This window comes from Miscanthus floridulus, chromosome 17 (genome assembly GCF_019320115.1).
Source record: "Miscanthus floridulus cultivar M001 chromosome 17, ASM1932011v1, whole genome shotgun sequence".
Classification (NCBI taxonomy): domain Eukaryota; kingdom Viridiplantae; phylum Streptophyta; class Magnoliopsida; order Poales; family Poaceae; genus Miscanthus; species Miscanthus floridulus.
The window spans coordinates 38343507-38361105 of NC_089596.1; the positions used below are offsets into that span (position 1 = coordinate 38343507).

Below are 17599 nucleotides of genomic sequence, written 5' to 3' on the forward strand. Positions count from 1 at the left end.
GATGTTGCAACTACACTCTACTTTTTCAAGATCAACTCGGTAGTTTCATCCACCATAATGTTTGCCACCCAAGCTTGTGCCACCCTTGCCCCATACACTAAAGATATGGCGGCGGGGTCCATACGGCTCGGTGGTATGCTGCTTGGCCAATTCCTCGGCCTCCTTCAAATGTTCTGCTCTAGCCTTTCCAAAATGACCCTACTCAGCTATATTCCTCTGTGCAAGTTCCCACCTCTTGACAAAATATTCGTTGCACTTATGAAAGGAGAACTCAACAATTCCAGACACAGGCAACGATCGAACTCCGGTGAATACACGGTCGAAATACTCTGAGGAGTTAGTGGTCATGATGCCATACCTAAAACCCCCCTTGTCATATGCTAACGTCCACTGAGCCTTCTGTTCCATCTGCGCCTCTAACCAGGCATTTTCCACTTCATTCAGCATCTTGTCTAGTTCTCTATTTGTCTCTTTGAACTAGTGCTCTATACGTACACAACATAGAGCCTTTACCTTGTCACATACCTCTTTCTTTCTCTGATGCTGCCAGAAATTAGCGGCAAAGTGTCTTATGCACCATCTATGCACTAGAGGCGGGAACCCATCTATATGCTTAGCTACAGCATTAAGAAGCCCTAGGTGATGGTCCGAGATCAAACATATAGTGTGAGATGGGCCAAGCACTTGTACACATAGAAGTCGTATGAACCATGACCATAATTCATTGTTTTCACCCTCTGCCAAAGCAAAAGCCATGGGTACTATCTGGTCCTCAGGATCAACAGCAGCAACCATCATCAAGGTGCCCCTGTACTTTCCTATTAGGAAAGTGCCATCAACAAGTACGACTGGCCGATAAAACTAGAATGCATGTTCCGTTTGCGTGAACGACCAGAACACACGATAAAGGACATGCCTCAATGGGTCCGAAAATACATCCCTCTGGTGTCCACAAACCATTTCAAGCTAGGGTTATAGTAATGCATTGCACATAAGATGCGGGGCACCCTGTTGTATGCTTCCTCCCAACTACCCCAACGAATCGCCAGGGCAATTTGCTTAGCACGCTAAGCCTTTCTGTACTTTACATCATACTTAACAAATCCATATATGGATTGTTGTAAAGAAGACACTGAAATGTTGTTATTGTCATCAACGAGCCCCAATAAACGACGGGCAAGGTAATGTGTAGTGAGATGCTGATGATTTTCCTTCCCCCTATTTGTTAGGCAAGTGTGGGGTTCGACAACTTTACTTATCCTCCACTTGCCATCACTCTTTCTCTTTCATGCATTTAACCTCCACATACAACTATTTCTGCATATCACATGGTACCTCAACTCCTGGTCCTAATGAGTGATGTTGTACGACCTATGGTGATACACAACATAGTCCTGAAGGAAGAGCTTTATCTCTGACATTGTATTGAATATCATCCCCTTCATAAGGAGTTCTTTCTCATGGTCATACAATGATTTCATACACATCTGGAGACCGGTGACACAAACTGCCATATCCGTCATGCTGACATCCCTATATTTCAGAACGCCCCTGAAAGGTATGTTCATCGACCTTAGTTGCTCAAGCTCAGTCGATGTATAAGGTGGTGGTGGAACATACTGCTGCGCTTCGCTAATTCTGCCCCTTGAATCATAGGGGTTATCATCTGCTGGCAAATCTATGACTAGTCTACCCTGAGCATGGATAACATACAAAACCTCAGTTGGTACTGGTAATAGCATACCATGAACAGAGACTAGCATGGCATCAACCGGTGTGGGCATATCATGTCTATCTCCCTGGTCATCATATGAATCGTCCGAATCACTGCTAACTACATCACCGATCATGTCCTTTTCTTTCTGCTCCTCCTCTTCCAGTTCAAACTCATTCACATCGAAGTCATTGTTTATACAACCTACTTGACTTGAATGAAACTGCACCTACGTCAACTGGCTGTCCAAATCCATGTTACCCTGAGCTACTTCCCCTTCGACCCCCAATTCTTGCTCATTGCCTCCAACACCGTCAATGGACGGCCCGTCCAAGACACCCTGCATCTTGTACCCATTCTCCACCACCACCTCAGCCATGGGCACATTGAAACCTTGGAGCACCCTAGTGTAGCGGGACCAGTGAGCAGGGGCGTGTAAGGACATCAGGACATAGTGTGCCCTAATCTTCCCAGTATGAAACCTCTCCTTCAGTGTGAAATCACCGTCAAACTTTGCATTCAAACGGACACAAACGTCATTGAAATTAGGAGGTTCATCAAACCATTTCAATTCTTCTTCCATATCCTCAAACATACCATCTTCTCTCCTAACACTTCCTTCGTAAAAAACTCTAACACAACAATCCATCTACAAAAGCATTTCAAGAAACTTCATCAAGTCATCGAAATCGTCGTACGTACTGTCCATAGTAATATTAATACATATTCTAACTACAACTATACTAACTAATCTAATATTAACATATATACAAGACTAACTACAACAACTAATTATATTAAATACAATGTATAACTAGACTCACTAACTGTACTAACTAAACTAACTAACTTTACTAACTATACTAACTTACTATATTGCCTATACTAACTAAACTAACTAACTTTACTAACTATACTAACTTTACTTATTGTACTAACTTACTATACTAACAATGTCGATTCAATCAACAAATACACGAGGGGAGTACCTCGCGGCAGCGGCGCTCGTCCTCCCGGCGGCGGCGGCGCTCGTCCTAGCGGCAACAGCGTGCGCTCGACCTTACGACTGCGGCGCGATAGACCTCGCCGGGAGGCGCGGGCGCTGGCCTCATCGTCGGCGGCGGGTGGACACAGGATAGAGAGAGGGGCGTGCGGCAGTTGGGGACGACGGGCGTCCATGGCGTGGCGGGCAGCCGCCATGCATGGTGCGGCAGCGTGTGTGGGCGGGGGCGCAGCGGGCGGCCGACGGCCGTGGCGCGCCGGTGTGCGTGGCGCGACGGGCAGGCGCGGCAGGCGGCAGACGCGGTGGGCAGGCGTGGCGGGCAGGCGCAGCGGGCGCGGGTGGGTGCGGCAGCCGCGTGCGGGCGCGGTGGGCAGGGCATGGCACGGCGGGACTGGACCGCGGGCCTATATTAGGCGCTGTCGCGCCCTGGGCAGTGGCGCGTCACTGCCGCGCCATGATGTGTGGCGCGTCACCGTCGCCGCGCCCTGATCGGTGGCGCGGCAGAGCCAGCCCCGTCACCGGTCAGGCCCCTGGTCGCTGCCACGTGGGCAGCCTTGCCGCGCCCCATGCATGGCGTGACAATGTTAATTCGTCGTGCCGTGCGAATAGGCGTGGCCAAAAGTGTTAGATTTGAAAAATACGTTAAAAAAAAACTGGATAGTGACCACGGTGGTTGGTGCCTTATCGTCGTCCCTCCCTCCTCCCAACTTTGGCCTTGCTGTGATGCTCAGTGCCCACCACTAACCCCCTTCCTTTTGCGTGTTACTTTAGACCATTATGGATGTTTGGTAGCGAGGACCAAGGAATCGCGTCGCGCATCATGATGAGCAGCAGCTACTAGTACTACTAGGGAGGCAAGGCAAACCTCCACCAATTAGACTCGGGCCTCATGAGGAACGGCCTACGTATAGTATAGCTCAAGAATTAGAATGCCAATTAACTTTTCTGCTAATAGAACGGAAAGAAAGATACATTTGTGAGACGGGAAGGCACAGAACGTTGGTGTGCAATTGGATTGTTCACCAGTATAGTAGTACGTAGAATTCTACTATTATATATCCGAGGCACACTGTACCTGTACATGTACATGCATGCTACTAGCCTACTGCTGTATTTTACTGCACACCACGTCTGCAGCATATGAGAGCCGGATGCATCTCCGATCCATTTGAGCAGGACTACGAAGTATGGTCAACAGCCTATAAACAATGAGTTTCAGATGGCAAATCCACCCCTACTAGTGGCATGGCAGGATGAACTGCGCTGCGATCCATCCAGGAAGGAAAAACAAGAATTTCTTTGACAAGAATCCAAAGCAAGGCACCGCTGATTTTTACACACACACGGCCCTGCCGCCCTCGCGAGAGATGGAGCAATCCGTCAGCGACGCCCATTAACAATAAGCTCGATTAGCGCAAGATACTCTGTAATTAACAACGGCCATGGAATGCGGGAGGCACCACTTAATGGTGGACGCGGAAACCAAGAACTCGGGGCTCGAAATCAAATGCCCGTACTTCGTCTGGAGACGGGGGCGGCCAAGCAAAGCTGCGACTGCGAGCTCAACCGACGAGATGTGTCGGTCAGTCGGTGTATTAGCCGCGCTGATGGTTCTAGTTTAATCAAGTTGACTGATCATAGGTGCATTCAATCCTAGTGAGAGGCGATAGGGATCGCAGCATCGGGTCCAGTTGATCAAGTTGACTGATCATGTAAATAAATCAGATCATTGTACTAATAAGCTGGTTCTTAGTACTTACGCGTACGCCACTATAACTTCCAAGTTATAACTATTTCTCTCCTTTTTTTAGACGAGATGAGGCAAACATAATGAACTGATATGATTGATCACCACCGGTGCTTCTTTTAGCAGGTGATCCAACTTGCTATGGACGAGTACTACTTATGGCCTCTTTGGTACGGCTTATGTCGGCTTCGGTTTCATCTATTTTACGCAAATCGAGGCGCTGTAGCGTGAAACCGTTTTGTAAGCCGGGGTTAAAATGAAAGCCGAACAAAATCAGTTTTTCTGGTTTCATCGCTTTAGCTTCACCGGTGAAGCCGTTTTAGATGAGCCGTGCCAAAGAGAACTTTCCTAGCTAGCACCTCCTAGCAGTTAGTAGTGGCACCAACCGGAGTCTTCTACTCTTCACTCGTCAGTTTTCAAACAAAGCGTTCACCGTACGTACCTGACAACGATAACGTTCGTTATGATCCCAATCACACTGTCGCTCTTCAGTAGTGGCTCTCACATGCCTGCCTGCCTGCCGCTCCTCTCAGTCAATCGACCGATCAGCGGCGCATCATCAGCAAACAGAATAAGTAACCTAACCGAATTCCCTTGTCCACGTCCCAGTGACAGCGCCAAGCAAGTTGCAGTTAGCGAGCCGTTGCAGCGCTGCTGAGCTGAGGACGGCCGGAATCTTTGCGTGGCCGTGCAGTGCAGTGCATGCAGCTCCCCCGCCGCGCCCCTCCGTTGTCCGCTTCTATAACTGGAATCTCCTCTCTCTTCTCGCCTCTCGGTGGCAAGCACGCGCGCAGCCTGACTGACCACTGTGCACTGTGTGTAGTGCCCACGCTCCCGCGTTGGCCATACATGGACCCCCCGTCCCTTTTTCACGGCCTTTGCTCCGGAGCAGATGGGAAACGCACGCAGGAAACCACCGAGACCGCGAGGGAAAAGGGGCACAAACGGATGGGCGAATGCCCGCGCGCGTCCTGGGGTAGCTTGATTTTGTGCCCGTTCGGTTTTTTTTTCGATTCTGCGTGCAGCAGGCGGTTAGGCGTCGACGCCACGGCCGGTGGTGCCACTACTGCAGCACCCCGTTACATGCTCGACGATCGTGGCCTGCGGCCTGCTTTGTTGTTGATGGCGATGGGCGAATCGGATCTCCAGCTGCACGCACCCATCCTATAATTTCTCGCGCGCGGCTATTGGACTGCTGGGGCACATGCTGTCGTCTACCTCACTTAGTGCTGCCCCTCTACGAGTACTAGCTAGGCGTGCGCCGAGTATGGATGCACGATGCCTCCCCTTTCTTTCCCTTTGACTCTCTCCACTCTGCGGAACTGCACGCTTCAACGTCCTCATCCGGGCCGGGTCTTATTTGCTCTAACCATCGCAAAACCAAATCGTCTAATTGGTGCGCACACATTGTTATTGTCTCATAGGCGGTAATAACCTAGTCACATCTAACCTAGAGATTTAAGGGATGTTGGGATCCGGTGACTAAAATTTAGAAGATGTCATGTGAGGGTGTCGCATGGGGTGTTCGGATACTAATAAAATAATAAATTACAGAATCTGTCAGTACTACATGAGACGAATTTATTAAGCTTAATTAATCCATCATTAGCATATGTTTACTGTAGCACTACGTTGTCAAATCATGGACTAATTAGGCTTAAAAGATTCGTCTCGTAAATTAGTCGCAAGCTGTGCAATTAGTTTCGTAATTAGTCTATGTTTAATACTCCATGCATATGTTCAAACATTCGATGGGACAGCGACTAAAATTTAGGGGAGAAACCAAACACCCTCTTATATATATTTTATTTTATTTAGACAATGACAAAATTATATGTTATTTTTTTATATGAGGCAGTAATAAGGAAACATTAACCACCAGATCATGAACACCTCATAGTAATTGATCGTACATCAAAATATCGCTTGCTCGCATTTCCTTTTTCGCTACCGCATAGTAGTATCTACCGCGTGGTGAACGAATGTAGGCGCTGTGTACATGTTTCTCAAGATGTGTGTGGCAATTTTCTGACACAGTTTTTGGATTTAATCCTGGGAATTTTATAAGCCTTTCTTTACCAACCCGTCCTGATATGTTTTTCCTGTCACCTCAACGGCTACTTGATTACCATCGGCACAAACAGATAACACATTCCGGGCTGGCAGTGATAGATGTCCCCAGGTGAGATGACACCGGACGCCCTGCCCTGCCCTGCACAGAGAAGACAACCCACTAAGCAAGCAAGGCATGTGTGCCGTGTCGAGCACCCACACTCCAGCTAGTTTGGCTATCCAGCAATAATATCTAAAATACAATATTCATTCGTTGTTTGGGTAGCGTTATAGATAAAAGGTTTAATATATATTCGGCATCTTCTCCAACAACAAGACCTAAAAGAGAATTATTTCTGCAAATGGGTTTCCAGGAGAGAGGATGTCCATATTTAGATTGTGTCTTTCAGGCAACCCAAAATAGATCTTCCGTATAGATACTCTATTGAAGACTGATTTTGAGTCTCTTACTACCCAATTTTGATTTAGATAACCATAAGTCTTACTGCCCATCAAAGTCACCCAAACTAATCTTCCATTCCTCGTCACCATCTCCATCCAGCATGCCATGCTCTCCCTAGCTAGTCCCTATTAGTATTACAGTGCAGAGCCCATCCATCATAGGAAAAAGTCTACTCCACCCCCAACTATGGGGTGGTCTACATAACCCCTCAAGTATGAAACGGTCTGATTTACCTCCTGAACTTTCCAAAACCGTCTACTTTACTCCCAGGCGGTTTTCAGCAGTGGGTTTGCTACAGTACGACGGTTTTCAGAGACCATAGGAAAACCACGTTACTGTAGCACGGCCGCCGCTGAAACCGCCTGGGGGTAAAATAGACGGTTTTGGAAAGTTCTGGAAGTAAATCAGACCGTTTCATAGTTGAGGGGTTATGTAGATCACCCCATAGTTAGGGGTGGAGTAGACTTTTTCCATCCATCATACCATGCACTGGCCAGCCACAAACAAATCAAACGGTGTGTATAGACTAGAGAGAGAAATTAAAAATATATGTAAAGGGCCTACACATAATAAACAAACACGGCAAGCAAACAGAGGCATAATTAGCACCACCTTGGTGTAATCCATGTGCCTACCCCTGCTATATAACAATGCAAACCCTGTTCAGCAGCGCCGTGCGTAGCAGCAGCCCCTGCCTGCTTTTTTGCCTTACTTACTCTCTCTTTCTTTCACACAGTCACACTGTTGGTTCGTTTGTTTCTCTTTACTTGCTCATTGGTGAGTAAGTGGCCTGGCCATGGCGTCGAGGAGGAGGGGCTTCTCGGCGGCGTACCTGCCGGTGCTGGTACTCGTGTGCCTGGCAGCCGCCGCGGTGTCGGGCGAGCCGCTGCCGCAGTACTACGATGCCATCTTCAGCTTCGGCGACTCCTTCTCCGACACGGGCAACTTCGTCATCATCAACTCCGGCAAGCTGCCCAACATGCCCAAGTTCCCGCCGCCGTACGCCAGGTGCTCCAACGGCCGCCTCGTCATCGACTTCCTGGGTAAGTCGCCGTTCTGTCTTGTCTGTCTGTCTACCGGAATTCCAACGGTGGCGGCTGATTTTTACTGGAACGACTGTTTGATTCGATTCGATGATGATTCTTCACCGGTATTCCAGCGGTGGCTGGCAGCAACTAAACAAATTGCTTGATTGCAGCCGAGGCGTTCGGCCTGCCGCTTCTCCCTCCGTCGGCCAACAAGGGCACCAACTTCAGCCAGGGCGCCAACTTCGCGGTGATGGGCGCGACGGCGCTGGACCTGCAGTACTTCAAGGACAACAACGTGTGGAGCATCCCGCCCTTCAACACCTCCATGAACGTGCAGCTGGAGTGGTTCCAGGAGGTGAAGCAGACCATCTGCCCGTCGGACCCGTCCTCCTGCCGCGCCCTGTTCGGGAAGTCCCTGTTCGTGTTCGGCGAGTTCGGCGGCAACGACTACAGCTTCGCGTGGAAGGCGGACTGGTCCCTGGAGAAAGTGAAGACGACGCTGGTGCCCGCCGTGGTGGCCTCCCTGGTGAGCGGCGTCGAGCGGCTCCTGGACGAGGGCGCCCGCCACGTGGTGGTGCCGGGGAACCTCCCCGCCGGCTGCATCCCCATCACGCTCACCATGTACCTGTCGGAGGACAGGTCCGAGTACGACCCGCGGACGGGGTGTCTGAAGAAGTACAACAGCGTGGCGCTCTACCATAACGCCATGCTCCGCATCGCACTCGACCGCCTCCAGCGACGGCGGCCGGAGTCCCGCATCGTCTACGCCGACTACTACACGCCCTACATCCAGTTCGCGCGCACCCCGCACCTCTACGGTCAGTCGTCAGTTCTTCACCTTTTTCTTCTCGTTCGTCCGTCGCATTTCTCTCATGGCTGCGTGCAACAAACAGTATAGGATGGAATAGCCAGCCGAATAGGAATAGGAATAGGAATCTCTGCTCAGCTGCTCTGGGGCCTCTGTCTCTGGCACGAGCAGAGCACTGGGCGCCTTGCCGTATGGAGGTTCGTTTTGGAGCAGTCCCAGGGCTGGTGCCTTGCTGCGCCACCGTACTGCGTTTGCATTTTCAAGTGTTCAGAGGTCTGGTCTGGTAGCCACACACTGACTGCAGTCCTGGACCGACCGGCCGACCGAGCAGTAGCAGTCCGGCCGTCGGCCCGTCGCGATCTGTTGTCTCGTGCAACAGTAGTGGTAGCGAGGAAGAAAACAAGCTCGTGAAGTCTCGCTCCCGCCTGGCGCGGGGGAGGCTCAGGCATCGTCCTCGTATCGTACGAGCTGCGGTGGCTACTAGTAGCGGACAAGGCTGTACACTTGGGTTGGCGCTCGAGGATTGTGGTCTTGTGGATCTCTCAACCCCGCCGCCGCGAGCTGGTCCTAGGCCGGCAGAGGATCATCGGATTCGGATGCCAGCCGCGAGAGTGATGGTTGGGTGTTGGCGCCTACGCTGGCGTAGTAGCGTCAGGGATTGGCAGAGCAACATTGGTGTGAGCGTGAGTGCGAGTTCGGTTCACCTACCACTACCAGCACAGAGCAGATCCTGGCACAGCCTGTGCTAGTACGGCTTACTACTACCGAATGCTCCTCTCTCTCCGGCTTCGGTTGGCTCCACTCACTCGTGTCTCGTCCATGGATGGATCCTTCCATGGCCCGATCGATGCCCACCAAGGCTGCTGCCACGACAAGTTACTGTCTGTCCTCTGGTTAATACTCCTACTAGCAGCAGCGTAGGAGAGGAGTACATGTAAATGCTGAAATTTTGTGGGGGTGGATGTGTTGCCATCTGATCTGTGTGTGCAGGCTACAAGCGCGGCGCTCTGCGGGCGTGCTGCGGCGGCGGCGGGCCGTACAACTACAACATGAGCGCGTCGTGCGGGCTCCCCGGCGCCACCACCTGCGAGGACCCCGACGCGCACGTCAGCTGGGACGGCATCCACCTCACGGAGGCGCCCTACCGCTTCATCGCCAACACCTGGGTCAAGGGCCCCTACGCGCACCCGCCGCTCGCCACCGTCGTCCTCGAGGACATGGTCGACTGACTGATCTGATCCCTCTGCACTCTGCACTGCATTCATGATCCATGCATTGCTGCTGCATTGGATTTCAGAGGTTGGGAGAAGGGAAGAGCTAATATAACGTGAATTCCATTTGTTCATGTTCGTGTTCATGTATATTGGGGATCGGATCGGACTGGAGTACAAATTGAAAATCGGTTTAGGTTTCTCTGTTTGTCGTCATGCCGCACTTGTGTGCCTGCCTGCCCTCTGTCGAATCGAGCGAGCGGTTTTGGTGTTGCTGCTGCTGCTGCTGCCGTGCAGTGTAATACTTCCACTGCTACCCCGATCAATGAAGAAACAACTCAACCTGTTTTGATGATTGATTGATGGAGGCGGACTTGCAAGCGATCGAGCTTGCATATGTTGTAGTGTAGTACTATGTCGGGCATTACTGTATGTATATACGCTAAGGCTCAACTCAATTGTACCCAAACAAGCAAGCTCAAAAGCACGACTACTAAGCACGTCTCTGCCTTTCCATGACCGTGTAACTTGCGATGGGTCGGGTCGGTACCGAGTGCTGCTCGATGCCAGGACAAATAAGCTTTCGGCGCTGGATCGTATGGACACTCAACTTTGCGAGGTGCGTGACAAATCCATGATGACTGTAGCGATCCCTTATCCCTCCAAGATTATCGCTCACAGCCGAAACCGATCTACTAATAGAGAACAAAACTGCCGAGGCGAGGCGTACTAGGAGAGAGAGAGAGAGACAACACAAGTTTGCTGCAGCAAGCAACGCACATATGCCGTGGGACCAGGCCGGGGCAGCGGGCGTGATGCAAGCGAAGCCGTGCTGGCTCGCAGAAAATAAAAGCACTTTTTGGAGGCCTCTCCGGCCTCGGCTTAACACGCCGCAATCATTGCCGCTTTTGCCGTCCACTAATTGTTTGACCACGGCGATTGGCAGCGCAGTCATTACTCGGACCCGTTGCCGAGACAAGGCCAGACCGTCCCGGGCACCGCGAGGCATCGCCACGCGGGCGCTCGCGCACGACATGAACCATTGCCTGTTGCCGCTCGGCAGCGCCATTCCATTCGACCGGCGGTGGGAGCAGGGATCCATTCCATCGCTGGCTGCTGCTCTCGTTGTGCGCCCACGCCGCATCACTGGTGGCCGGTGGGTGGTTGCTGGCAGCGCGCGGGGGGAAGGGACGCGCGACGCGGACGCCGTGCGCTGCTTCGCCGCCTCGCCTTCGGCTGCGCGTGCGCCGGGGAGGCCAGTGCGGCGCATGTGCGCGTCGCCGCCCCGAGACAAACCCGTCACGTGTGCGCCCGCGGCTGGGATATGTGGATGGACGAGCCTGCGTGGCTCACCTCTCGCGTCGCGCCCGCGTTAAATGTCACGTGCGAGAGTCGTCGCTTCGTTCGTGTTGGGAACCAAATCAACCAGAATACGATGATCTCATCGACGGATCAAGGCTTGAACATTTTTTTTTCTTGACGGAGGTAAATCCAGCTTTTATGAACGTGGATTAGTGATTAGGCTTAACCCGAACTGTCTGCTTAATCGGACCCTCTATGAACATAAAATTAGATTACGGGGCTTCCTAGCGCTGGGAAGTCTGGACTGACAGGGCGTACGGACGTGCCTGCAGCCGTTTCCCGCGCGGTTTCGTGCGTCCACGTTGGGCCTACGCCGCCCAAACGTGACCAACATCGAGAAATAGGGGAGGGGGCGGTGGATGTCCAGCCGACATCGGGAGAAGGTGGAGACACTGAGAAAGGCGGCAGAAAGCGAGGAAGGAGACGCAACACCCGATCTATTTTTGAAACATCAGATACGACAATTGCAACATACGTCTGAACACAGATGAAACACTTGAAACATGTATTTGAAACACTTAAAAAAACACATGAAAAGCACTTCAAAACCATTGTAAAACAGACGCAACATCCAGATAAAACACTTGCAATGTATGTGTGAAACACATGCAACATCTAAATAAACACACTTGTAACCTACGTTTGAAAAAAACATAGATAAAACATTAGGAACAGAAGCTTGCAGCATACGTGTACAACTATTGCAACATGTGCTACATTCTGATCTACTTTTGTAACATCCGTGTGAAAACACTTGCAACGTACCTCTAAAACATCTAAAATACTTAGAACATACGTTTGCAACATGCGCTTTCAACGCAATTGTCGGGTATCGATATTTGGGATTCCCAAAGCAAGGAAGTTAGCGTCCACGCTGACTTCCCCGGATGGCTCGAGACATATTAAAAGGTCTTGTTCAACCCCAAGGCCACGGGCTCCGTCTCGTCCGACCTCGATGCCGTGGGCTTCGTCTTGTCCGACCCCTTGGGCGCGGGCTCCATCTCATCCGACTCTAAGGATGCGGGTTTCATCTTGCCCAAGGCCACGGGCTCTGTCTCGCCCGACCTCGAGGCCATAGGCTCCGTCTTTGAAAGGATCTAGGATGTTGCCTAGAGGGGGGTGAATAGGCGTTTCTGAAAAATCAACTCCTTTGAAAGCGGAAACGATTAGTAATAGGAGTTTTTAAAATGAAAACTCCAAAACAGAGTAATACAACCCCTCACAAGTTAGCCACAAAGTATATAAAAGATACTCGATAAACCTAGGGAGCCAAACAGCGACAACCAAAGAGTTGAATCAAAATGCACTAGTCAGTTAATGTCGGAAGTCCCGACAGTTTGGGTCAGAACTTCCGACGTGTCAGAAGTCCCAACGTTTGGGTCAGAACTTCCGACGTGTCAGAAGTCCCGACAGTTTAGGTCAGAACTTCCAACGCAAACTGTCAGCACTTCCGACCCCTACGGGAAATGAACTACAAGTGCTAAAATGAACTTTGTGATGCCGATAACTTACAAACCCACTTCCTAATGGTAAGGTAAGGTGTTGGGTCACTCTCTTGATGTTGATAAGCCACCACTTCGTAGATCGAGTCCCAAACCCTAAGAAATAGCTAGAGAGAGGGAGACAACCAAATACAAGTAATTTTGAGCAAATCACAACAACAACAAGCATGCGGGAGACAAGAATTTATCCCGAGGTTCAGCAGCCCCACAAAGGAGCTCCTACGTCCTCGTTGTTGAGGTGACCACTTTGGTCGGAGTCTCTTCCAACTCCTTGCCTCACTCAAGGATACCACAAAGGTCACTTGAGTTTTTTCACTAGAAATCAAGGGTAATACAAACTTCCTAAGGCTCTTCCACAAGATGGAAGCTCTTGGGTGACGCCTCGCCGGCTAGGGGAAAATCCCCAAGAGTAACAAATGCAAATTAAACCGGCTTGATGAAGAAATCAAGTGCTCAAGCTTGCTCAAAGTATTTTTCTCACTCAATCCACTCTCCAATCACTCAAACCCTTTAGGAATTGAAGTTGGAGGCAAAGGAGAGAAGAGTGACGAGCCTAGAATGCTTAGGGGCTGTTTTGGCCGAGTGTTCATTGCAATGAAATGAGTGGGCCACGGTTAGAAAGGAGGAGAGGGGTATATATACTCTAAGGCAAAATCTAACTGTTTAGATCTACGTCGGGAGTTCCGACGCAGATCTCGGGACTTTCGACGTATGAAGAAAACACTGTTCATGCGAGGTCAAAGTCCACTCGAGACAGCCAACGTCGGAACTTCCGACGAACGTCGGGACTTCCGACGTGCATAGTCAGCAGGTCAGTAGAACCATCGATGCCGGGACTCCCGGCTTGGGTCGGGACTTCCGACTATCGGAAGTTCCGACTCACGTCGGGACTTCCGACGTCCACAGTCACCGCGCAGGCAGTGACTGGGAGTCAGCACTTCCGGCAAGAGTCATGACTTCCGACTGTCAAGAGTTTCGGCTTACGTCGGGACTTCCGACACCGACAGTCACAGAAAATTATTCTTTGTGCTCGTGAAGTGCTAGAGTGTCTCTCTTTTGATTTAATTATTATGCTTGAGCACTCTATCTTCCTCAGACCACCTAAACTTGCATCCCTCTTAATAGTACGGCATACCTATTAACTCAAGATCAAAAGAAAAATGAAATTAAACCTTTTGAGTTGATCTTCTTTAAATTGATGCCGTGTCTTTCAATCTTCATCAAGTGAGGGTGCCAACATGTCAATATTGATCTTGTCACTTGAGCATAGCCATCTTGAGCACGTGACTTGATTCCATTTATCAAATATGAATAACTCCAAATGCATCAAGTCACTTTAATCAACTTGTCCAATATAGATTTGATCCTTCACATCAATATGACCATCTTAGCTTGATTAGTACCTCAACTAAATGCAAGTACTTTCTTCTTCACCCTAGCTAGGTTCTTCGGCCGCCAAGCCATCGCTTGCCCTTCACCCTTGCTTAGTACCTCGAAGCCTTTCCTTGCTATCTTCACCATCTCAAGCCATTAAGTCTCATCTTGTGTTGAATCATCCATTCATATGTATTTTTATCTTTTTATTTCAATTTAGCAAGCTTCAAATATGAGACCATTCCATATGCAATCCCTCATGTCTCATTAACTAATACTCACGAGCTTGCTTTCACATAGTACATGGAAATCCCACAATAAACAAGCATTTGCATGAATTCTATTTGCATTGTTGTCTTGTGCTTGAACTAGATTGTTTATACAACAACACATCATTTTGGCTTTCATTATGTACCTGTGAGATAACCTATTACCTGTCCACACTTAGCAAACGGGTTAGTTCTTTAATCACGTTGTCATTCAATCATCCAAAACCCACTAAAGGGCTAGATGCACTTTCAGTCTCCCCCTTTTTGGTGATTGACGACAACTTAATTAAAGCTTACAAAATGATATAAACATTTAAACTTTTGGGTTCAATGATTTATGAGAGACTCCCCCTTAATATGTGCTTATGATTAGAATTCATAAAATGACCTCAAATGTCAATTGCACATACTAAAACATATAGGAGACTCCCCCTAAATCATTGCATCCGTGGGGTGCATGTGTGTGTGACAAAGTGAAACCGTGATGCATATGACAAGATATATCACACAAGAATAAATATAAAGGCATCACATCAAATATTTTCATTCTAGCATGCATAGTCCTTATGAAAATAAATATAAAACATGTAATTCACACATAGCACTCATTACGCATTTTCTCAAGTCCACAAGCCACTAAAATATAAATAAAGATCATGTCTCAAGAGATACATAGATAAAGCATAAGTAAGTCTCATCTCTCACATGATACAATCTATCTCAAATCCAAGATACATTAATAAAGCTCAAAAACAAGAAACGACAGCCTGCAGTACATATCTTCAGGTACAAAGAAAAGCAAATGAAACTATCCTGAAGCTTTAATCAGTCTCTCTCCCCCTTTGTCATCTATCACCACAAAGGTCCAACAATGACATACTAAGGACAAAGGGCTACAAGCTGTCACACAAAGCACAAATGATGCTTAAGGTTCAAACTTTGTACTAATCTCTCCCTTTGTATTAAACTCTCCCCCTTTGTCATCTTAAAGAGGTTGTACTTGTCACTTGTTTGCAATTCAAAATAGATCAAGTACATGGGTTTACTAGCTCATGAACAAACTCATACACTAACCACTAGATTATATAATCATTCAAGCAATAGTGGTAGTCTATGAATCTAAAAATTTTCATTTGTAATGCATGATCCTATAAGCATGTACTATATGCACTAACCGCATACTAGTAAGGGATGAAAGATGATCATGCACAATACAATGATACCTTTGCTATATTGGAGAGGAAGATAGTCATATAGATTTCAATTCATTTCTCCAATAGCACCATGAAGTCCAATTATAAGCTTGGTGAAGACTAATAGATACCAATTCTTTGAATTCCTATTCTTCACCCATATGAATTGAGAATCACTAATGATCAAGTGCACTCTTCTTGTTGTGGCTGGCTTGCTTCTTCTTTGATCATTGCTTGCTTGAGAGAACTAAAAGATGCACCACTTGTAATACCACTTGAAATTTTATGATACCACTTGAAATTTCATGACTTGTTCTCTTTTGGGTGTTGCTTGCTTTCTAGACCAATCTCTTGATTTTCTTCAACCAAGTACCTCAAATGTCTCTTTAGATTACCACTTTGATTTTAGCCATCCAAGCCTAGGGCGAAGTGACCTCTCTCCAAAGAACCATCCTTGATACTCACTTGAAATAACTTGAAAGAAAATCACTTGATCCACTTGAAAGATTTTGTTTGATTGATCCATATTGTTGGACTTAATTTGATGAATAACTTTGAATCCTTCTTTAAGTCCTTTTCTTTCTACTTGTTTAAGTCATTTTGTTTCTATCAAAAGATCTCCAATTATCACTAGAACTTAAACTTCATCTTCATCTTGATCTTGGTCTTGATCTCTAGCTTGAGTACCAAATGTGTACCAGATACACTCTTCAAACAAATTGTCTTGTACTCATCATTTGTCATGCTTCTATCTAAAACCAAAACCAAAACATAGGTACCTCAATCACTTATAGATATGATTCTAATTTGAGGACCTTTGAATCTAAGTGACTTTTGATCAATTCAATAATTGTTACTTTCCTGGCAGATTCTGTACTCTTCAAAGAATAAATCATATCTCCCAAAGTACATATCCAAAAACCACGAAATTTGGTGAAGATGTGACACACTAAGTCTTCTAGTAGCTGTAAAAAGTTTAGCTTCTTTTGACTTCTATATTGCTACCTAGATTTCATATCTTTCCACACTGCTACGTGCTGAAAACTGCTGCACTATAGCTGACAAGATCTACTCCAAATCCGAAGTATCACTTATCCAAATCTCATGAAATTTGCACAACAACTAATACCATAAGTGTAGAGCATGCAGACCAAATTTCAAGCCAATACAAATAGATTTGGTTACTCAAACATGTCTATGATCACTGCTAGCTTAGATTTTCAATATTGGACAGATTTCAATAATTGAGCTATTTTTCTTCAAATTGAACCAAACTTGAAATCAACTTATTTGAATACTCTCACAAGACATATGTCCATTCAAACCACTTACTAGAAGAAATCTTATGAACATATCCAATCAAACCAACTTCAAACTTGATTACTTAAGCATTTAATCTATTCAAACATCTCATAGCAAGCAACATATGCATATATATCCAATTCAATTAACTCATATGCACCCAAATAAACTTTGATCAACAAGAGATATACCTTGATAGCTTATGATCATCTTTGCAAGCTTCAACTCCACTTATTTGCAGGCCTTCAAATATATCAATAAATTCCCCACAACTTGAATATAACACTTGTATGTTGATAGCATATGGACTTCACTCAATTTTACTTGGCATTGGGATAGAATTGCACTAGGTTTCAATACTTGACTCAACATAAGATGAACAATAATAATTTCATTAAATCAAGTCTCCAATGCCATGGTACCTACAAACGGATCATCCACTTTTTGATGGTACCCAAACTAGTTCGGGTCCTCTCATGTTAGACGCAACATACTTAGGCATAGCCTTAGTATGACTAGCGGAATTTTGTTTTTTTGCAATACTAACCAATAAGGTACCATAACAAACCTT

General features: G+C 47.5%; 1 protein-coding gene across 1 annotated transcript; it reads left to right on the forward strand.

The window, feature by feature from the left end:
• The first annotated feature begins 7646 nt into the window (after positions 1–7646).
• On the forward strand, positions 7647–10226 carry LOC136516621 (GDSL esterase/lipase At1g28580-like). Its single transcript, XM_066510068.1, has 3 exons — positions 7647–8022; positions 8178–8825; positions 9806–10226. The coding sequence occupies exons 1-3, from the start codon at positions 7776–7778 to the stop codon at positions 10042–10044; spliced, it is 1134 nt and encodes a 377-aa protein (XP_066366165.1). The 5' UTR covers positions 7647–7775; the 3' UTR covers positions 10045–10226.
• The last annotated feature ends 7373 nt before the right edge of the window (positions 10227–17599 follow it).

Coding starts and splice junctions, on each gene's coding strand:
- LOC136516621 (XM_066510068.1), top strand. CDS start 7,776: ATGGCGTCGAGGAGGAGGGGCTTCTCGGCGGCGTACCTGCCGGTGCTG. Junction 8,023..8,177: donor CCTCGTCATCGACTTCCTGG/GTAAGTCGCCGT, acceptor GCTTGATTGCAG/CCGAGGCGTTCGGCCTGCCG. Junction 8,826..9,805: donor GCGCACCCCGCACCTCTACG/GTCAGTCGTCAG, acceptor CTGTGTGTGCAG/GCTACAAGCGCGGCGCTCTG.